Source organism: Magnusiomyces paraingens (assembly GCF_902498895.1).
Source record: "Magnusiomyces paraingens strain CBS 517.90 genome assembly, contig: contig2, whole genome shotgun sequence".
In the NCBI taxonomy this organism is placed as follows: domain Eukaryota; kingdom Fungi; phylum Ascomycota; class Dipodascomycetes; order Dipodascales; family Dipodascaceae; genus Magnusiomyces; species Magnusiomyces paraingens.
The window spans coordinates 3168493-3190305 of record NW_022474068.1 but is presented as its reverse complement, the minus strand read 5'-3'; the positions used below and the strand labels follow the sequence as shown (position 1 = coordinate 3190305).

The window sequence follows — 21813 nt, the reverse complement described above, 5'->3', positions numbered from 1 at the left end:
GAAAGGTTACAAATAATAATAATAATAATAATAATAATAATAATAATAATAATAATAATAATAATAATAATAATAATAATAATAATAATAAAAAGAAAAAGAAAAAGAAAAAAAAAATTGAATGGGAAATAAAGGGACCTTTACTTTAGTGACATTTTGATAAAATTTATTGTCTGAATGTATTAACGCGATATATACATGTATATCTTTTATCATTTTGATAGTAAATTCAAATATAACAAATTCATATCTAAAAGTTTTTTTTTTTTTTTAAAAAGTAATAAATTTATTATTTTATTATTGTTAAAATTTAAAAAAATTAAAAAAATTTAAAAAAATTTAAAAAAATTTAAAAAAAAAAAAAAAAAATTTAAAACTTGTTTGCTCAAACTCATGAAATAAAATAAAACAAAATTTTGTGTTTTTAAAAAAAAAAAAAGTTGAATAGTTGACCTATTTTAGCCTGTGAAAAATTTATAGATTAATTCATTAAAAAAAACCCGCCTACTTTTTTTTTTTTTTTTTTTTTTTTTTTTTCAAAGACAGCCAAATTAAATAAAAGAAGGTTTAATTATTTTAAACAAATTGTTTTAAATTTTTTTTTAAAAAAAAACTTTTAAATACCTTTAAACATGATTAAGTTAATTTTTTTTTTTTTTTTAAAAAAAAAACTTGCTAATAAAGGGTCTTGTTAAAGGGTCTTTTTTTTTTTTTTTTTTTTTCATTGCATGTTTTTTTTTTTGTTTGTTTGTTTGTTTGTTTGCATACATATTTTGATGTGTTTAGATAGATAAAAATTCATACATACATATATTATATAATCTCCTTTTGTGATTAAATATCATTCAAAGAAATGTTTGCATCAAAAAAAGAAACATTCATCCGTGTGGATCCATGCACAATATAAAAAAATTGTTTACAAAAAATTAAAATAATTAAAAGAATATAAAGATATCAACAAAGAAATCAAAAGAAATCGAATTGACCTTTACCGTTATAAGCTTAGAACAAATAACTAAATATTTAACTAAATAATAACTAAATAATAATTAAATAATAATTAAATAATAATTAAATAATAATTAAATAATAATTAAATAATAATAATACACTATAAAATTATAAAAGCATTTTTTATTTCTATTTGCTTTTTAGCCTCATTGTTTTCATTTACATTCTAAAAAAAAAAAAAAAACTTTATTATTATTATTATTATTATTATTATTATTATTATTATTATTATTATTATTATTATTATTATTATTATTATTATTAAGAAAAAAAAAAAAGTAAAGCTATTAAAAATTAAAATAATTATTTTAATCACATTCTTCGCTAGAGTTGTCAATTCTTCATGGGTGCAAGAAGTGTACTTAAAAGCCCGTATATATTTTTAGTTCTATCTAAGTCTTCTTCCAAAAACTTTCGTACAATACGCCCCTAAAAAAAAAAATAAAAAAAAGAAAAAAGAAGAAAAAAAAAAAAAGGGTCAGCACTAAAATTCATCCCCTAAAAAGCATGCCTTCTTGTAATCAATATTGATTAATCACAACAGCAACAACAACAACAAAAAATTGCAACAATTTCAAAAGGAAAATGAAAATGAAAATGGAAATGGAAAAAAAAAAAAATTAAACTTACTGCTTGTTTTAACCTCAATTCTTCTTCTGGGGAACAGTTGAGAAAAAATGTTGCAAAGTTCCCTCCTTTGACCTTTTCTTGATAAATTTTTTCAGCCAAACTTATAATATCTGCATCTATTCCACATATCTTTGCACAACTATATAAATTGTAAAATTCAAAGTTAGTATTTTTATCGTAAACATAACAGTCATATAAAGGAAAAAATAAAAAAAATAAAAAAAAATAAAAAAAATGAAACGATATTGTGCAATATATATTTATATTTATATTTATTGCTTTATCTTTGTTTTTTTTTTTTTTTTTTTTTTTTTTTTTTTTTTTATTCAAATACGTACCATATTCCAAAGCTTGAACTAGCCTTTCCAGGATGAGTCTCGTATAAATATGATATTTTCGTGTTTCCTGCATTTTCATCGACATAAATCTCCATGTAACATGTTTTTAGCCCATTTCCCTCTTTTATGATATTTTGTTCAAGCAGTTCTAATAATTTCATTTTAAGTTAGCGTTATTTTAATAAAAAAAACTAAATATTTTTATAATATTTTTATAATATTTTTATAATATTCATATAATATTTATAAATATCATAATTTTTATTGTGATCATAATAAAAATTATGATTCCACTTTTTTTTTAAATATTACACTGACCATGAAAATGTGTTGAGGCTAATACTTTGGGGGCCTTTTTCCCTAAACTTTGAATATAATTGATCATAGATCCGAAAAGCGCTGCTCCATCTTTATTTTTTTTTTTTTTTAGTTAATCAAAATTTGTTTTGTTTTGTGTTTTGTGTTTTCTTTATTTTTTTAAAAAAAAAAAAAAAATTTCTTTTCTCACCTTTTACATCAGTTCCTTTTCCAAATTCATCAATAATTAAAAAGCTGCTTGGTGTCATAATTCGGAATATTGAGGACATTTGCTCCAAGTCGCTTAAAAAGGAACTCTTATTTTTAGAAACTGACTCTCGAGAACTCACTCGTGTCAAAATGCGGTCAACTATTCCAATCGTAGCCTCACTTGCTGGAACAAAACTCCCAATTTGAGCCATGATAACAATGACTGCATTTTGAGTCAAATAAACAGTTTTACCAGAAAAATTGGCTCCGGTTACTAAAAGAAGATTGCTATTGCTATTGCTATTGCTATTGCTATTGCTACTGCTATTTTCTAATTCTTCTTCATCTCCTTCTTCTTCATATTTCAAAGAAATTCCATTTGGAATAAAAGTATCCACTAACTTAGCGTAAAGCGGATGATATCCGTCCTTAATCACTAAATCTCTACCACTAGTCATGATGGGTCGTTTGTATCCATTTTGACGAGCTGCCCAGGCCAAAGCCAAATGACAATCTAATTGAGCTATAGTGGTACAAGCCTTGTAAATATAAAGACAATACTCTGAAAGAACTGATTGCAACTTTTGTGTAATTTCAACAGTCATGTCTGCAATCACACCATATATATCTCCTAGTGACTGGTTCATGTACTGCATAGTTTGACTTTTGTAGTAATGAGTAGTAGAAGTCGAAAATACCTCTTCCCAGTTATCAATGTTTTCCTTTGATATCATATTATTGATGGCTCCTAAATGTTTCAAATCAACTGTAATCAAAAACCCAATTTGTGCAATGTAGCTCACACTAAAAATGTTAAAAATTTGTAACTTTTCTTCAAGCTCTTGTGTAATAGACTCCAAAATAGTATCTAAATTTGCATAATTTTCTTTAAGTTCATCAAGTTTTGTATTGATCTCAGGCTGAATTTCAATCTGTCCCATGAGCTCAGATTTCTCAATATTTATTACAGAAGTAATTTGACTTAGAAGATCCTGCAACAGCCCTCTTGGTAATACCTCGTTTATTGACACAAATAAGGGGGTTTCATCTAGTTGTTGGACCTTACTCGCAAGATCCATAAGTTCGCGGTACTCTGTCAAGAAACTGACAAGAGCACTCCAATCACTCAATGACAGCGAAACAAGTTCAATATCTCGAACAATGCGAGGTATATTCTTGATTTTCCTCAGAGATTTACGCATTTCTTTAAGAATATCATCATTTTCAGATAACAAAAATATATCAATCAAATCATGACGCGCCTTAATAACATTCAAATTAGTTGAAGGTTTAAATATCCATTCTTTTAATAACTCTGCGCCTAATTGACTACATGTTTGGTTGATGATTTCTATTTTTTTTTATGTTAATAAAATAAACAATAGCAAAAAAAAAAAAAATCATAACAATACATACTAAAAAGGCAAGTTGAAGAAGTTATTTGTGTAGGCTTCGTATAATGAAGGTTTGGATGGTTTGCATCTTGAAAAAGACGAAGCGCTGTTATGGTTTCAGTACTGATAACCATATTGTCCTCCCTATTTTCCTTAGTTGTTAGAAGAAAAAAAACAAATATTCGGCTTTTCATGGAAAGAAGTGTATTGCACTCCATACAAGTGGTAACGCCGAGACTTACAATGAATCAATGGTAAACCGTTTAATGCATTTTTCAATATCAATATCCCCTTCAAATGCAAGAAACGAAAAAATGGAAGATATACATCCAGCCTGTATATAAAGTTAGAAAATAAAAAAATAGTTACTATTTTTTTTTATTATTACGCTAAGTTTATTATCATCATTAAAAAATGAACTGCTAAATGGATTTAGGTCGATATCGGAAGAATCTGGGTTCAATTGGCGCACCCAAAACTTGGAATGGGCTACTGCTTGCTCATAATCTGGTTGAAATACCGTTGAATTTTGAGTAAAAGCTTTTGACAAGTTTTTAATGGCCGTTAATACTGAGAACTCGTGCGCTGGTCGGTAATCAATTTTATACTCCGTGACATCATTCTTATCATTAATAACTGGTTCCAGTTCCAGGGGGAACGACGTAGATACCAAAAGAGTACTGGGCTCGATTGTTTTTTTCCCTTTAAAGATAAATACATTAGTTATCATATCTAAAAAAAAAAAAAAATAAAATAAAATAAGGGTTACACTGCTTGAAAATAACTGAGAACTCCTCAATGGTATCGCGGGCTTGGATATTGCTGTCTACATAGCAAGACATCCATTTGGAATCCTTACGGTAAACTGCACATCCCACTTTGGTGCCCTTACACTCAAGCGCCATAATAATTTCAGGTTTAGAAACCTCAGCCAATGTGATAGACTCTGCCGAGGCTTCCGAGACATCTGTATACTGATTAGATGCCGTTATATTGGAGCGATTTGGTTCTATGAACGAATTACTGGTATCCATTTTTTTTAACAACGGTATTATGGTTCAAGTTTAAAAAAGAATAAGGGATATCCAACTATTTAAAATATATATATTATATTGAGCCACTCTTTTTGATGAGAAATTTGACAGGCCAGCCTTTGACTACATACGTTCAAACTCTGAGCCGCACTGTTCCACATTCAGCCTCTTGTCCATTGTAGACTCCCCACCCTCCTCAAAAAATATGGTCAACTTAGCCAGTTGAAGTCATATGACCTTAAGGCGTCATACCCAATTAGTTCGCCGCATGGAAGCCTTCTAAAACGCAACACTATCACCGTCTTCCATGTCAAGCACTTTTTTTTTTTTCTTCTAAAATACCCCAGAAAGACTTTAAGAAATATTTTATTTGAATACGCATTCTTGTTAACTATTCAACTAGTCATTGTTTAAGGGTTTTCCAGACTTAATTTTTTTTTTGATTCTTTTTGATTCTTTTTGATTCTTTTTGATTCTTTTTGATTGAATTATTATTTTGAATTATCTTTTTTTTTTTTTTGTTTTTTTGGATTTATTTCTTAGCATTATGAACGAAAATTTAACCAGTACCACCCCTGCTCAAAATAATTCGTTTTTCGGATACTCTGCAAATCACGAACCACATTCAATTAACAGAGTAGTTTTTGGAATCTCTGAAGAAGATGAAGAAATGGAGTCCTTCAACTTTGAAAATGCTCTTCCCAGAAGCCTTCTCCACTCGCCTCCCGAGTATAACAACAGCAGCCTAAACCTTGCGTCGATGGGTTCTAAAAAGGATTTGGATTTGGTGTCAAGCCGCTTGACTAGTATTCTTTTGTTTATACCTTTGATGGTTGGAAATATATCTTTTACTAACAATTATCATTAGCTCTGGCTCTTGAACCCGAGGTGGCTGACGAAAAGCTTTTGTCCAGGTTTTTGAACCGTGCGAAAAAATCTAACATAAAGGTCGAAATTCCTATTAAGAAGCTTAACAAAAACAACACACCAACAACTTCTTCTTCAGCTTCTTCAGCTTCTTCAGCAGTCGATGAGAAGGATACTACCCGTGTGGATGAGAACTTAGATCACGATTTACATATTAATTCGCCAATCGAAGTTCAGGGTTCTGAATTAATGATGGGTGTCACTTCTTGTAGTTTTGCTATGGAAAAACAACGCCCCTTTGAAAAGTATAATGTCCATGCCTACCCTTTTATTCCCACTATAAGTCCTCCAGATTCCGTTTCAAGAATATTGAAGATTACGAGACCTGGGTCCAACCTTGCGTCTCTGTTTGCTCTTTGTGCGGTTAGTTGTGAAATTGCTGGAATTATGTAATGTGAAAATTAACTTTTTTTTGTTTTTTTGTTTTTTTTTGATAGGAACATGGCGACATTATGAAAATTCATATGGACAGTTCATATGGTGATGGCAGTGGAATAGTTGCGTTTTATGATAAAAGATCAGCAGTATCTGCATTCAATAAACTCACCAATCTTGGTATTAAGTATGGTCGTTTGAATGTCGAGTACATTTTTTCTCAAGAGCAGCAAGTAAGTTGATACATTTAGATACAAGAACATAATTGACAATTTTTTTCAAGGCAAATACACCGACTGCTCGCGAAGCCCTTTACATGTGTAAATGGTCTGTTCTTCAAGTCTCATTTACCCGACCAGTGCCTCCACATATTTGGATCAAACTTGTGGAAATTTTGGGCAATTGCGGGAATATCGAGTCATGGAACTACGCTCTGGGAATGGAAGATCAAATTCGAGTATTTCAATTTTTTGATGTTCGTGCCGCTGTAAGCTCGTTTCAGTTGCTTTATCAAAGAGAAGAAATTGATGGGCGTATTTTCACTGTTGGGTTTTATAACGAGCACACTGGTCAGTTGCAGCAAATGACGCCGCAAATTATGAGCTTGTTTTATCAAATAGTTTCGCATGAAGATATTGGCGAGACTTACTTGATGCCCCAAGGGTATCAGTCTGAGTATCCAGTTCTCAAATCGACGTTGCTTACAGATAATGAAAATTTTGAAGAGAATTTAAAGAATGGATACCTTGACTTGGGCCAGAGTCATCGCCGCTCATCATCGTTTGGCTATGATGGGTACTATCAGGATACATTTGGATCAGTGCAAGGAGTGGGAGCCAGCGGTCTTAATTCTAGAGATCTAGACATTGTGACCAAAGCAAGTGTGTCGAAGAATAACATTGTTGATTTGCGGCGGATTTCTAAGGGCCTAGACACGCGCACAACGTTGATGCTAAGAAATATACCCAATAAGGTTGATCAACAGATGCTCAAGGAATATTTGGACGTTACCAATAAGAATACCTATGACTTTTTGTGTATGGAAAAACAGAAAAAAGTTTAAACTATCAATATTGTGGAAGGAAAGATTTAACTAACTAGTTTTACAGATCTTCGAATTGATTTTGCCAACAAGTGCAAGTAAGTGCGAAAAAAAAAGTCACAATTATGTTTAATAAAAAGTTTCTTATTAACAGTTTTTAGTGTTGGCTATGCATTTGTTTCTTTCATTTCGCCAGAACATATCATTACGTTTGCCAAGGCCAGAGCTGGAACCAAGTGGAACAGATTTAATTCGGAAAAGATTTGCGATATATCATATGCCAATATATATGTCTTTTTTTTTGACGGGAAATTATTATGATGATAAGGTTCAAAGTACTGACTGATTTTTTTACACAGGGAAAGGAATGTTTGATTGAAAAGTTTCGCAATTCTAGCGTTATGGATCAAAGTGAGTTTTGATTTTTATTTAAAAAAAAACTTCTATTTAAATATATACCTAACAAACCAACCAACATAGCCATGTCATATAGGCCGTTATTGTTTCATTCGGATGGAGAGCTTGTTGGTCAACCACAGGAGTTTCCACCGCCTAATAATATGAACCGCAAGATGCGTTCAATTGCCAATATCGAGCGGATTGGATTGTTTTCGCCACATCCAAAGTCTCCACCAAATGACGGTGCTAGTCAAGGGTCAGCATCGGGAGCTGTAGCCGGTACCTTACCAATGCGTGCCAGTTTAGGGCTATCTTTTCTTTCAGGACGTCATGGGAATGTATAAAAAAAAACAGAATATGAAGATTTGCAGTGATGATTAGTTTTTTTAAAGTATAGGTTTGTTTGTTCTATCACTGTGGTGTTTTTTCTTTTTTTTTCATTCAAAAATAAGCATAATACTGCAGCGTTTTTTATAGTATGATAATAATAAATACATAGTTTAGTGTTCTCCATTTTCATTTTCATTTTCATTCTCGTCCTCGCTATCGCTAATTTGCTCACCGCTTAGCATTGCATTCCATTGGCGAGCCAGCTCTGCCATTCCTGCGCCCGTCATGCTTGCATCAACAATGTCTTTTGGAACTCTATTTTCCGAGTGCTGGAGAGCTCCACCAAGTAGATCAGATGTAGTACCAGTTTTGTCAACAAGTCTAATTTCAAAGTCTTCGCCGACTTCTTTTGAATCAAGTTTGTGCAAGATTTCATACCAGGTGAAGAGCAGAGGGTCGGTTTGCGGAGCAAATGGATTGATATCTATAAGGTACACGCGGTCATAAGGGTCTGGAATGTAAACATCGAAAACAAACGAATCATCTGGGAAGGTATCTTTGAGATTTTCTGTGAAAAAGTAGTCGATTTCGTCCGCAAGGGTATCTTGGAGCTTTTCCAAAAAGGGGTAGTACTTGAGATAATCACGCTGGGAGACAGCCACCAAGGTGCGGTCGCGAACAAAACAGCGAAATTCAAGAGCTGGGTTTAAGTTAAACCATTGTCGCAAGATGAGTTCAGGTTTAACTGAAATGTCATCGTCGTTTGTAGTTTGAGTAGCCTCGACAGTGTTTGAGTAAGGTTCTGTTAGGTCATGTGTGATATAAGCTGAAGATTTTAAAAGAAGATAAATATCTGAAGGAGAAAGACATTTTAGAGTGTTGTTGATTGAGATCCAAGAAGCATCTTTTGGAGCGGACCAGTTAAGTTTAGGAAGAACAGCGCCACCGAGTGAATCAATAGCGTCCTTAATCTGCTGGTGAAGTTCTGAGAACTTTAACGTTGGGTCTTGGGGTGAATCATCATCATTATCTGAATAATTTGCAATGTCTTCGTTAATAGAAAGTTCTTGAATTTTAGGGGTAAGTTCTTCTTCAGGTGGTAAGATAATGCCATCTTCGAGCAGGTACTCGACAAAAGATTCTGGAAGATTTGTAAAGATTTTAGTTTTAGGAGTAAGTTTAGAGTAAAGAGGGTGCCATGATGAGAATTGGCAGTTGTCAATGTGAGATTTGAAGATAAGAGGGAATGAGACGGAGTCTGGGTCTGATTCCGAGAGTGGAGAACTGATTAATCCTGGCATTTTTGTAGTTGATAGTATGGTATTTTTTTGAAGAAACTAAACTTGAATGTTGGTTTTAATTGAAAACTTTTGAAAGAAATTTTTTTTTTTAAATGTGGTCACATGATAGTATGATTACGCAAGAAGTTTAGCAAGGATATGTTTCTTTGGGGTTCTAAAAGAAAACTTTAGCCATTGCCACCATTAACATCAACATAAACATAAACAATCCCGAGAATAAGCACAGCAATGTCGAATATAGATAAAGAGTACCCACTTGTTCTACAATTGATTCTTGCACAGCTAGTCATTGAGCAAGGAACGGACGCGTTTAGGTCGATTGCAGAATCTTTAGAGCGACACCCAATGTTACAAAATATTCCTGAACGGAAGATGACAGCCACTGTGAGTATTATTCTAAATGAGATGGAAAAGTAGAGTGGGAACAAGAGATAGGGAGATTGATCTAGAGGAAGAGGGGCTTAATGATAAGAAAAAGAGAGAAATTCTATATATATGGAGGTATTTGTATCTAAATTTAATAAAGAAAAGAACTGACAGATTCAGTTGTTTTAATCAAAAAAAAAAAAAGTTTTTCTTTTGATATAGAAATGTCGATCACTATATTTAGAAATGATTAAGAAGGAAGGCCTTGAGTTAAATTCAGGAGATACTGGAGTGAACAGTTCTAGGGACAGCGAAGGCAGCAGCATAAATAAAGAATCTGGAGTTTCTCATTCTCCTTCCCCGTCTCTATCATCGTCATCAACAACACCATCATCATCCTCGGCAGCAGCAACAGCAACAGCAACAGCAACAGCTACAGCCAAAAAGAAAAAGAGTATGTGGAGATTCCAAATAAATAAATAAATAAAAAAAAGGCTCAAATTTTATTTACCTTAAATTATTTATTTTTTTTTTGTGCCGGCAAACAAATTTTTTTTTTCATTATCATTTTTATAATATTTTCTGACTAAGCGATTTTTTTTTTAATAATAAACAGTGGTTACACCGGAATTGCGATTAGCACAGATTCTTTACATGTCATACACCGAAGAGTTGATTCAAGATATGCATCAAGACGAGACGGAGTTTGTTACGACGTACCGTGAGCTAGAGGATTTACAAAGACAAGCAGAAGCTTTGAAGGGAACTGAATGATGGATTTAAAAGAAAAAAGAAAAAGGAAAAAGGGAAAAGGAAAAAAGAAATAGGAAAAAAGACAAAAGACAAAAGACAAAAGACAAAAGACAAAAAGGAAAAGGGAGCAAAAAAAAAAGGAGTTGTTAGACAAAAATAATAACAGAGAAACAAATGACTAAGTATATGATGATTAAGGATCAAAGTTTTTTTTTTTTTTTTTAATATGAAGACGAATAAAAAGGTTATTACGTTGATAGATAGTGGGTCTTGAATCCATTTTAGTCACTGTTGTAACCCTTTTTTGAAAAAAGTTGAAAAATTTGAAAAATTGAAAAATTTGAAAATTTAAAAATCTGATATTTTTGGTGTTTTCGAATGCCAGCAATCAAACATTTTAGATTGGGTTAAAAGAGGAAGGAGGGTTTTAAAATTCCAATGTAATATTGAAGAAAAAAAGAACTGGAATTTTGAAGTTTTATTTTTATTTTTATTTTTATTTTTTTATTTTTTTGGAAAATAAAGGACTTTTGTGGTGATTTCATCATCGTCATCATCTTTATGATCGATTATCATAGAGAGAGAGAGAGAAAAAAAAAAAGACAGTCATCATATCAATCTAGCCTCCTTCCTAATTTGGAAAATCTGATTTATAATGATGACCCATTTCCAAAGAGATTTTTTAGATGGCCGATACCGGAGCCGGCCGGAGTAGTCTATCTAAAAGTTTAATGTTTAAAGGAGGAAAATTTTTCACACAAAAAAAAAACAAAACAAAAGAAGAAAAAGTTTTTTTTCCAACCACTCACAATGGTTCCTTGCCAAACCCATCGCTCACTTTTGAGCGCTCATAAAAAAACGCGCAATTTTAATTTTAATTTTAATTTTAATTTTAATTTTTTTTATTTTGTTTTGATTATAATGACACTTATTTTTTTGCTTTTCTTTTTTAGGAAATATTTATACAACTACTACTAATAATATGATTTCTTCAAATATATTAAAATTTTTTTCAACTTCATTTCTTAAATTTACCTAATTTTTTTACCTGTCTCTTCTTTTCCTTGTGTTGTCTATAAATATAAAGGAATAGAGAGAGTACTATTCACTCCATCCTACATTTATTTCCGCCGTACATTCCGGGCCGCAATTAAACAGCAACTTGGGAGCCACTCGTGACCTTGTCGCACTTTCCTAAAGCGGAATGATTGAAGATCAGATAAAACCCAAAAAGGGAAATCTTTCCAGCTAGGCTTAGTCAGGCGCAAATTTTTTTTTCTACAGTTGCTCTCTTTTGTTTTGTGTCAGTGTTAAAAAATTTTTTTTTTAGAAAAGAAAGCTGCTACATGGATGTGAACTGTGCTGTACTGTACTGTACTATGCTGTACTATGCTGTACTGTGTGTGTGTGTGTTTTATGTGATGTGTTAAAGAGTAGATTTTCACTCATATTTTTATTTTTTATTTTTTTTTTTAAGCCTAATTAAGAAGGAGAAGAAGAAAAAGAAGAAAAAAAATGAGAGCTCTTTGCGAGCTATACGAGAGATGGCTCTATGCGTTCTCATTGGCCACATTCCATCCAAAGACATGCCCGTCCCGGAGTCATCCGCCCACTAAGCGCTCAAAAAAAAAATAAAAATAAAAAAAAATGAATGGACAACACCGGCCGAATTTGGGTTTTATCTGATTTTATCTGATTTTATTTTTATTTTATTTTTTTGAAATTGATTGATTAATTGATTCAGTTATTATTATTTTCATCCTATATAAAAAAAAAATTTATATATATATTTGTTTGTATATAAAAATAAGAAATCCCCAATTTTATAAAATTTTTCGGAACTTTTGCTTTAAAATTTTTTTTTTCTTTCTTCCCCCCCTTCATCACATCCCAATTAGTATTTATCTGATTGATTTTTTTTATAATTAGTTTTCTTTTTTCTTATAAACATTTATATATATAATCAGATAACTAGAGACGATTTTTTTTTTATTTCTTAAAGCTCATCAGACATAAATTAAATGAAGTTAATTAAATACAATAATCTTTTTCATCATAATTATAATTAAAAGAAAGATCATCATTTTCATCAGATAACTACAAAAAAAAATAATAATAATAATGTCTGCCACTATTGCACAACCTACCACCAGAGCTTCAAGGCGCTCGTCCAAACAATTACAACAACAACAATCACTCATCAATCAGAACCATAACCATAACCATAACCATCATCACCATCATAGCCAACAACAAAATGCTAGAACTATCCCCCTCTCACCTCTTTGTACAGCTACTCAAACAGGCTATGGAAACTTACCAAGTCCCATTGCAATCAAGCAAGAGCCTTTGCTTTACTCCCCACAGGAGCAACACATTAACATCAACAACATCAACATCCATACCCAACAACAACAATCTCATCTCTTTCCAAATACTTCTTCATCTCCAGTATCAACATCCTCAATCCTTAATGCAGCTGACTTTAGTCCCTTGATGACTCAGTCCCCGGGTCTTGCTGTAAATATTACAGCCGGTTTTAAGTCAATGTCAGCAAATACATCTCCTCCAACGCCAACATCATGCGCAGGACTTTCTCCAGATGAATTTACAACTCCTCTAACAGTACAAGTCTGTGGAGTGAGTCAACAACAACAACAACTACAACTTGACAACCAGCAGCAGCAGCAACAACGGCAACAGCAGCAACTACAACAACAACAACAGCAGCAGCAGCAGCAGCAGCAGCAACAACAACAACAAAAACAAAAACAGCAAAAACAAAGCCAGTTCTCTCAATCGGCTCGTCGGGTATCTGGGTGTGCTGGTTCCCGACCTAGACGTAGCTGTGTTGGGTCTACCACTACTACTACTAACACTACCACCAACACCCCTACAAATTGTTGTTCCCCCTCCTCCTCTTCTTCTTGTTGCACCACCACCAAAACTGCTAAATCGTCAGCTTCTTCAACGGCTTCATCCGCAACAAGCACCCCATCCTCAACCACATCTACAACAACTGTCACTGGAAAACGTAAGTCTGGGTCTCCTGCCATGGACCCAGTCACCGGAAAACCTAAAACGACAAAAAGAAGACCTCATAGCAAGTCGCGACACGGCTGCAAGACGTGCAAACGTCGCCGCGTCAAGTGCGATGAAACTCACCCCATCTGCAACAACTGTAAACATCTCAACCTAGAATGCTCATTTGCTGGTAATTCTCTTTTCCCCTTTGTCCAAGGCGGACTCAACATTATGGACATTCGTCTCTTCCACCATTATACTACTGTCGTCTGGAAAACAATAGTCTCAGCTGGTATCTCAAATGAAGCCATCTGGGCTCAAGATGTCCCTCAACTGGCTTTTGAGCATCCTTATCTCATGCATTCGGTCCTCACTTTTGCCGCAAACCATTTTTCTCGTTCCCACCAGGGTGCAAATCATGACCCAGCTACACTTGAACAGGTTGTCACCTTTCATCGTGGTGACGCTCTCCGTCTTCTTGGCGAAGCTGTCCGATCAGTAACGCCAGAAAACCTTGACGCTTTAGTTGCTTCATCCATTCTCCTTATCCTTGACTCACTTGCGAATGCTTCCCAGCCTGACGAACAATCTGCTTCTTCTCTTCCTGCCTCAGCTTGGCTTCATCACGTGCGGGGCGCAGCAACCATTCTCACTGCTATTGGCCCACCAAGCCCTGACTCGCGATTTTTCAACCTTGTTAATGTTGATCTTAGCGATCTTGCTCAGGGTCTTATGTCCACCATTCCTGGAATCGATGTTGTTGCTTCTCTAGAATGTTTTGATGAAGATCTAAGAGATCTTTATCCCGTAAACGTCTCTTCTCCGTATTACCATGCTCTGGTCTATCTCGACAAGCTTTTCCGTCAACGTTACAAGTCAGACTTCATTCTTCGCGTCTTTTCTTTCCCTGCTCTGTTAGACAGAAATCTCGTCACCATGCTCATTAATGGTGACGAGTCTGCTAAGAAAATCATCCGAGTCTATTATAAGCTTGTCCGCTCTTTCACCTCGGAAATGCACCAGTCGGTGTGGTTCCTCGAAGGTGTTTCCAAAGTTCTTCCTATTGATATGGATAAAGAGTTTGGTGGTTTGGGTTTTATTACTCAAGCTCTTCCACTTAAACTGCCTACCGTGGATGAGTTTATGGAGTCATTCTTTAAAACTTCTTCTACACAACAACAATCACAACAGCAGCAGCAGCAGCTACAACAACATCAACAGTCTCAATCGTCGATTCAATCATCGGCAATTTCGGCCTCTAATGCTGCTACTGCTACTCGAAACATCCGGCGCACAAAAGCTAATACATCTACCAAACCCCGATCACATCAACATCAGGGCTCGAATTCCACACCAATTCTCATTTCTGATTCTCCTGCTTCTCAGGATACAACGGATCTTGGAACTGCCACTGGGACTCACACAGACCTTGATTCGGCCCCATTCTCGCTTGATCTGCTTTCAAATGATGCTACTGCAGCTTCTGAACTTGAAAGCTTTGCAAGCCAATTTATGCTTCAAGCTACTACTGGTCCTGTAAGTCACGGCACAGCTGCCACTGGAACATCCACAGCTACTTCCATCCAGCTCCCCTCCCAACCTCTCACTGCCACAGGCATAATGTCCTCACAAGGCCAGCCCAATCAGGACTTACTTGTTGGTCCCCACTCTTCGCCTTCAATGTCTTCTTCCTCTCCCCTTAGTCTTGATAACGACTATGGAATTCCTGGTGGTCCAGACACGTCAGGCTCGAGTACCAGTAGCAACAACAGTTTGAGCTCAAACGAGCTTCACTCGAGACATGGTACGCCTGTTTTCCCTCCCGTGACAACAACAACAACAACATCCAACTTTGGCGCTATCCCCCACAAACTTACGACCTTAATGACCCCTCACGACGACGCCATGAATTCCTTTAAATTTAATGAACACCATCTACACTCCTCTTTTGACAAGAACCCCAATGCGCGGGCCGCGGCGGGTGCGTCCCCGGCTGAACTCTCGCTGGACGGGTGCGCGACCATAACGCCGAGCATGTTGACTGTGGATGAAACCAATTTTCTCATCAAGTACGAAAAGTCTTAAAAACTGAAGAACAAAAAAAAATCATTATTATAATAATGATTTATAATTTAAATATATATACATTTAATTTTCTATTTTACTGCCAAAATGATTATCAAAAAAGCATAATTTTAAATAAAGAAAAAAGTTTCCTCGTTAATAGAAAAGTTGTTACAAAAATCTTTTTTTCATGTGTAACAAAACTGTCTTTCTAGTAGTTTCCATCGTTTTTGACATCACCAACAAGGACCCACAACATAAATACCGAAGGTTTCCTCTGAAAAAGAAAACGTCAACTCCTCAAAAAATAAATAAAAAGAAAAAAAAATCACCTTTTCTTTTAAACAAGATTTTTTTTTGTTAAATCTAAACTACTCAATTACATACCCCTACTCCTATAGTATCCAAAAATGGTCTTACACAATCCTAACAACTGGCACTGGGTCGACAAGAACTGCATCGACTGGGCCAAGAAGTACTTTGATGAAACCTTACCTGCCATTAGCGTGGAAGCCCCAGGTCCACTCACTATCAATGTGACTCGAGTCAAGACTCTAGATGGCGATGTTGGAGTGTATCAGCGCAAGGGTAAAGTGATTTCACTTTTTGATCTTAACATGGTTCTCTCTTACGAAGCCACGGCTCCCAAGAAGGAAGACGCTTCTTCACCTGAGGAAAACCTCCCAGTCACTGGCGACATTACAATTCCGGAAATTGCCTACGACTCTTCGGCAGATGACTACACTTTTGAAATTGGAACTAATGCAGGACCTTCCAATGACACCCGGGATGAAGCCAAAAAACAGGTGCGTGCTAAGCTGGTGCCACTTCTCCGTGAAGCCCTCTTTGCATTCGGACCTGAATTACTTCGTGTCCACGGCCAGGATATCCAGCATCCTACAGACCAGGTCAAGTCGACTTTTACTAAATCAAACCAGGAGGAGAGCTTGGCGGAAATCAAGGGATCCAATGAATCAACTGAGACTTCTAAAGCCTCAGAACCTACTGCTTCTACTGGACCCGCAAAAACTACTGCTGCTTCTGAACCGGCAACTACCAAGACCGAGTCAAAGGGCATACGAACTACTGAATACAATACCGAGACTGCAAAGACAGAGGTTATTTTGCATGCACCTGCTGCCGAGGTATTTGCAACATTTATTGACAAGGCCCGAGTTTCTGCTTGGTCACGATCCAATCCTGTTTACACACCTCCTTCCGGTGTTTCTGCAAGCGATACTCCAACTGTCGGTACTCGCTTCTCGCTATTTGGTGGCAATGTGACGGGTGAGTTTTTGGAACTGGACCCAGGCCAGATTATTAAACAAACATGGCGGTTGTCAGAATGGAAGGGCCGACACCATGCTACACTTACACTCGCATTGATTGAAGGCGAAGCCGATACCACAGTCAAGGTTTTGTTTGAGGGTGTTCCTGTGGGTGAGGCTGATGAAGTTCTTGATAACTTTGAAAAGTACTATGTCCGTCCCATTAAAATCACTTTTGGCTATGGTGCTGTTTTGTAAAGAAACCCCGGTATTATAATAATGAAAAAAAAAAAATTGAGAGAATATTCATATTAAAGAATAGAAAAGCTTCTTTTTATTTTTTATTTCAAATTAGACATCATTTATTTTAGAAAAGAAACTGGTGTTATTTGTACTGGGGACTTGAAGAATTTTGAGTGTATCAAAATTAAGACAAAATCTTTCATCACATGGAAATTAACTTTGGCTCTAAAATGATTCACCCGTTAATATTTCAATTGAGCTTTCTAGCTTTAAAAACATTTATTTTTACAAATACACAAATCAATTAATTTTTTTTTTAAAATAAAAATAAAAAGATCAAAAATTTAAACATTCCCAGCAAATCCAGGTGGAACACCCTTTGCATGTCTGGCCTCCTTGCCAACCGTCCCCATAAATATGCCAAAATCTCGATTCCAGGGTACTTCACAGTTAATTACTTGTCGAATCATTTGGAAAGCTTCCATAGTAGAATACGGCAGTCCTGATTTGGGATCGACAAATTTACAGGGCTTTCCTGTCACCACACACTTGGGCGCGGCCTGAAGCGCCGCCAGCGCCGCTGCAGATTTCGCCCGTGCTGCAGCACTGCCTCCCACAAGCCCCCCATTTGCAGCAGCAGCAGCAGCGGCAGCGGCAGCAGCGTTAGCAGCGGCTGCTGATAATCCACCGTTTTCACTTCCACCACTGCCAATCACCCCAGTACCTAAAGGACCAACAGATGCTCCGGAAACGCCCAGACCACCAGGACCCATCACCTTCATTCCAAAACTGCGCGAAAGAATAGGATTTGCAACTAGAGAAGCAAGACTAGATGAAGCACTTGAGCTGCGTGCTCCAAGCTTGCTCAGTAATGCATCAGCTGCAGATTTGGTCACATCTACCTTCTTTTTCCCTGCTGCTTGCGTCAAAGATGCAGCGGCAGCAGCAGCGGCAGCAGCAGCGGCAGCAGCAGCCCCTTTCTCCCGAGCTTCCTTACTGCGTTCCAGCGCTTCTCTAATTCTTGTCTTTTCATAAGGACCACGCTTTTTGCGTCCGCTCGGTGTTGTCCCTTGAACACCGCTTCCGGATGCAATATTTTTCAAATTGGCTGGTCGTTCCACAGGAACTGGAATCTCCAGCGATTGAGGGCCAAAAAGAACTTTTTGAATCTCAGGTGTTGAGTATCCAAAACTTTCTGGAAACTCCAATAAACTAATTGTAGTGACTGACCGGCATTCTTGAGGACCTTGCACAATATAATTTGCTGAATCACCTTGCTGATCAAGTATTGTCTGATCCCTGGGCGGCTCTGTAAACAGTGTATTTTGTTCAATGATTACTGGCGCTGCTTCAAAATGGGTACCATCAGGTTTTATAATGTGACCTGCTTGTTCATCTTCATGAGACGCCGCAGATGATGCAGTAGTGGCAACTGTCATTGGTTCCGGCGCAACAACAGAAGCTTCGGTTTCGAGAACCTGGGCGGTAGAATTATCTGCTGCACCAGTGGAATATGTAACTGGCATGATTACTGTATCTTGACTGCTTCCGACATGTAGTTCTGTTTTGAGTTTATCGTCAATCACCATTCCAGAAATCGGAAATACTGGACTTGTAGTACTAAGCATTGGTGTAGAAACATTAGTACTAATAGTCTCGTGTTGAACTGCCGTGGATTCAGGTGCTGAAACGGCAGATTGCAGTTGCGGTTGCGAAGGTGCATTCAAAATATTTTCATGCATATCGTGCTTTTCTAAGTTTAAATTATGGCCCCCATCAATTGGTTTTTCGCTTTCATCAATGTGGGTAGGTTCTTCAGCAACATGGAAGTTGATATAATCAGCTTCCAATTGTTCTACGCTCGTCGACCGTCTGAAATGATCATCTTCTGCTCTTGGGGCAAATGCAATACCAACAGGGGACAATGTAGTACCATGGGATAGCATTGGATCGCCAGATGCCGGATCAATCACAATGTGTTCGGATACCACTGGAAGTGCCTGTGAATCGTGAATTGTAGGATCAATAGGTACAGCTCCCAGGTCCACAGTAGAATGTGTCAGCGGGTCAATCGAACCTGCGAGTTGTGGCTGAGTAACGTGATCCATAGAAATCGGAGCAGTTGTAATAAGCTCTGAGCTTAAAGGTACTGTTGGCGATCCTGTTACCTGGGGGTCAGGAAGCTTTTCAGATTCTAGCTGCTTCTCATCACCTTCAGGTTTTTCTTGATTTTGTTTATTCGTCTTAATTTTGCGACGAGGCTCCTTTTTGGCAGTTTTGGGCTCTGAAGAAATCTCTTCAACAAGTGGAGGGATTATAGGATCAAAATAAGTAGTTTTACTGACATAGCGAATAAAGGATGTCATGGGTGCACGCTTCGCCAAAAGAGCGGCCCGCCGGTTCTTTTTGCGCTCTTCTTCTTGCTGATAAAACACATTGAGTGATTCGACATTTTTCTTTTCGGTAATTATAGCTTCTTTTAGCCGCTCTTCTTGTGTCATTCTATGAACAACTTTGACAGTGGGGGTAGTCATTTTTGCCTAAATCCAGTTAGCAATAACCATGCAAACCTTATCTTCTATACTTACTCTTCTTGCTTCGGACTCTTGTAAACGCTGAATAACATCTTTTGCGTTCTTCACAGCTGCCTTTCTAGTTGATCTTCGGCGATTCTCAGAGAGCAGTTGGTCTGCTGATGTGCGTAATTTTTGGCGCTTAATTTGGCGCTGACGCTCAGTTTCTTCAGATCCATTTTCTGTTACTTTAACATTATCTTCTTGTTCCTTATCGATTTGAGCGCGTCGCTTTTGGGCTTTAAGCACGGCTGCTGGCATGAACGAGGCCTGTCGCTTTTTCTTAGCTGCTTGCCGCACATCTGCTCGTTGCTGCTGCTGGAGCTCTCTTTCGCCAGCGCTATCATCACTATCTGAAGAAGAAGACATTGAATCTGAATCGGAAAACATATCGTCATCTTCGCTTTGAGCGTTGTCGCTACCCTCATTGGGTGCTAAAGGCTTTTGTCGTTTAAAGTTGACTGAAGGACCTGTAGGTTTCTTGGTTGTACTAGATGACGCGTCTTCAGTAGAAGAACCAAGGAAACTTTCCACCTCTTCGTCCGCTTCTCCTGCCCCTGCTCCTGCTCCTTCTTCTTCCTCTTCCTCTTCCTCTTCCTCTTCCTCGTACGACGCGTTAGCATCAAATTCCTCATCGTCCTCAATTTCTTGAAAAATATCTTGTCCATCCTCGTCCTCGTAGTTAACCGACTCTTCTGCATTAATCAATTGTTGAAGTTTTCTACCAGCATTATGTCGTCGTTGGCGGGTGGCAATGATGCTATCAACATTTTGTAAAGATTCGGGCTGTTCAGATATTGTGTTTGGAGAAGTGCCCATGATTGAGAGCGAGGGTCTTTAGAAAGGAAAAAATAAAAATAACAAAAAAACACGCGAAATCAAAAAAAATACTGGCAACTAGGGAAAAAGAAGATAAAGACATGATTTAGTGGTGGTGGTGTAGAAAATGGAAAAAAAATTTTAAATATTTAAAAACCCTCAGCCCTTTATCACGTGATTAAATAAATAATAAGATGCCAATCACCATTCACTTGAATTTTAACGTCTTAACCACCAAACAAATCTACATGAAACTACAAATGTTCAGAACCAGAATTGCGCCAATTGCTAGAAATCACAGAGTTGCTCTGCAATTTTTCAGAAACCACTCCTCAAGCACGGGTACTACATCTGATGAGCTTTCCCATTTTGCGCAGCTTGCTGACTCGTGGTGGGATGTCAATGGACCCCAACGCATTCTTCATAAAATGAACCTGCTTCGTCTTGACTTTATCTTTAATATGCTCAAGGCTAACTGGGACGAAATTCCAAACAGTAATTACAAGCAATCTGAAAAGGAATTTATTCCTGGCTATTCTTTTGAACTTTTACCAACAGAGGAGCTAAAAAAGCACTTTTCCGATAAAGTTTCTTTCCATGAAAGTCAACTGTTTAAGGTGCCTCAGTTTGAAGTGCTGGATGTTGGCTGCGGAGGTGGTATTCTTTCGGAATGTCTGGCTAGATTGCCTTTTACCAAAAAGGTTCGCGGAATTGATCTTTCACCAGATGTTTTAGCCGTTGCTGAAGCCCACAAAAAAAAAGATCCTCTGTTGGCCGATAAGCTTGATTATCGTCTTGCTGAACTCGGGTCTCTTGATAAAACAAAGGAGCAATATGATATAATCACACTTTTCGAGGTGCTGGAACATGTGGAATACCCCTCAGAAGTTTTAAGCCAGGCTATTGACCGTTTGAAACCTGGCGGCTGGATGTTTTTGTCCACCATTAACCGAACACCCATATCTTACTTTACCACCATTTTTGTCGGTGAACATTTGCTTAATATCGTTCCCAAGGGTACTCATACCTTGTCAAAATATATCAACGAAAGTGAGCTTCGTGAATGGTTCAACAATAGACAAGACTGTGACGTCATCTCCAGCGAAGGCTGCCTGTATATTCCTGCATATGGATGGAAATTAACTGGCTCACCCAATGTTGGAAATTATTTTATGGCAATTCGCAAGAGGAAGTAAACTTTTGTTTTAAAAAATAACTGTACATAATTAATACCGAGTTCAAAGTAATTTTTAATTTAGACAATTTGTCTCAATGGATTAATGAATCACTTTTACGGAAAGATCTTCAAGCAAATATATTTTTAAATTTAGTTAAAGGACAAAAATTTGTTAACTTTGTCGTAAACCTTTTTCTGATACCAAGGATATCGAGATCCATGATGAAGCTACCAAATT

At 36.5% G+C, this 21813-nt stretch overlaps 8 protein-coding genes across 8 annotated transcripts; 5 read left to right on the top strand and 3 right to left on the bottom strand.

The window, feature by feature from the left end:
• Positions 1 to 1344: 1344 nt before the first annotated feature.
• On the bottom strand, positions 1345 to 4914 carry SAPINGB_P002744 (uncharacterized protein; the record flags this gene model as incomplete). Its single annotated transcript, XM_031997462.1, has 9 exons — positions 1345 to 1440; positions 1642 to 1780; positions 1980 to 2127; positions 2298 to 2339; positions 2488 to 3837; positions 3903 to 4024; positions 4123 to 4214; positions 4269 to 4582; positions 4650 to 4914. 9 exons carry the CDS (start codon positions 4912 to 4914, stop codon positions 1345 to 1347), a joined length of 2568 nt encoding a protein of 855 aa, XP_031853353.1.
• Positions 4915 to 5461: 547 nt separating this feature from the next.
• On the top strand, positions 5462 to 8001 carry SAPINGB_P002743 (uncharacterized protein; the record flags this gene model as incomplete). Its single annotated transcript, XM_031997461.1, has 8 exons — positions 5462 to 5720; positions 5783 to 6204; positions 6279 to 6449; positions 6500 to 7253; positions 7326 to 7356; positions 7420 to 7549; positions 7618 to 7669; positions 7739 to 8001. The coding sequence occupies 8 exons, from the start codon at positions 5462 to 5464 to the stop codon at positions 7999 to 8001; spliced, it is 2082 nt and encodes a 693-aa protein (XP_031853352.1).
• A 156-nt stretch (positions 8002 to 8157) lies between these two features.
• SAPINGB_P002742 (uncharacterized protein) lies at positions 8158 to 9288 on the bottom strand (the record flags this gene model as incomplete). The annotated part of the gene is made up of 1 exon (XM_031997460.1): positions 8158 to 9288. The coding sequence occupies one exon, from the start codon at positions 9286 to 9288 to the stop codon at positions 8158 to 8160; it is 1131 nt and encodes a 376-aa protein (XP_031853351.1).
• A 228-nt stretch (positions 9289 to 9516) lies between these two features.
• On the top strand, positions 9517 to 10428 carry SAPINGB_P002741 (uncharacterized protein; the record flags this gene model as incomplete). The annotated part of the gene is made up of 3 exons (XM_031997459.1): positions 9517 to 9672; positions 9877 to 10108; positions 10271 to 10428. 3 exons carry the CDS (start codon positions 9517 to 9519, stop codon positions 10426 to 10428), a joined length of 546 nt encoding a protein of 181 aa, XP_031853350.1.
• Positions 10429 to 12528: 2100 nt separating this feature from the next.
• On the top strand, positions 12529 to 15516 carry SAPINGB_P002740 (uncharacterized protein; the record flags this gene model as incomplete). Its single annotated transcript, XM_031997458.1, has 1 exon — positions 12529 to 15516. The coding sequence occupies one exon, from the start codon at positions 12529 to 12531 to the stop codon at positions 15514 to 15516; it is 2988 nt and encodes a 995-aa protein (XP_031853349.1).
• A 389-nt stretch (positions 15517 to 15905) lies between these two features.
• Positions 15906 to 17021, top strand: SAPINGB_P002739 (uncharacterized protein; the record flags this gene model as incomplete). Its single annotated transcript, XM_031997457.1, has 1 exon — positions 15906 to 17021. One exon carries the CDS (start codon positions 15906 to 15908, stop codon positions 17019 to 17021), a length of 1116 nt encoding a protein of 371 aa, XP_031853348.1.
• A 329-nt stretch (positions 17022 to 17350) lies between these two features.
• Positions 17351 to 20398, bottom strand: SAPINGB_P002738 (uncharacterized protein; the record flags this gene model as incomplete). The annotated part of the gene is made up of 2 exons (XM_031997456.1): positions 17351 to 19546; positions 19595 to 20398. The coding sequence occupies 2 exons, from the start codon at positions 20396 to 20398 to the stop codon at positions 17351 to 17353; spliced, it is 3000 nt and encodes a 999-aa protein (XP_031853347.1).
• A 260-nt stretch (positions 20399 to 20658) lies between these two features.
• On the top strand, positions 20659 to 21594 carry SAPINGB_P002737 (uncharacterized protein; the record flags this gene model as incomplete). Its single annotated transcript, XM_031997455.1, has 1 exon — positions 20659 to 21594. One exon carries the CDS (start codon positions 20659 to 20661, stop codon positions 21592 to 21594), a length of 936 nt encoding a protein of 311 aa, XP_031853346.1.
• Between the last annotated feature and the right edge of the window lie 219 nt (positions 21595 to 21813).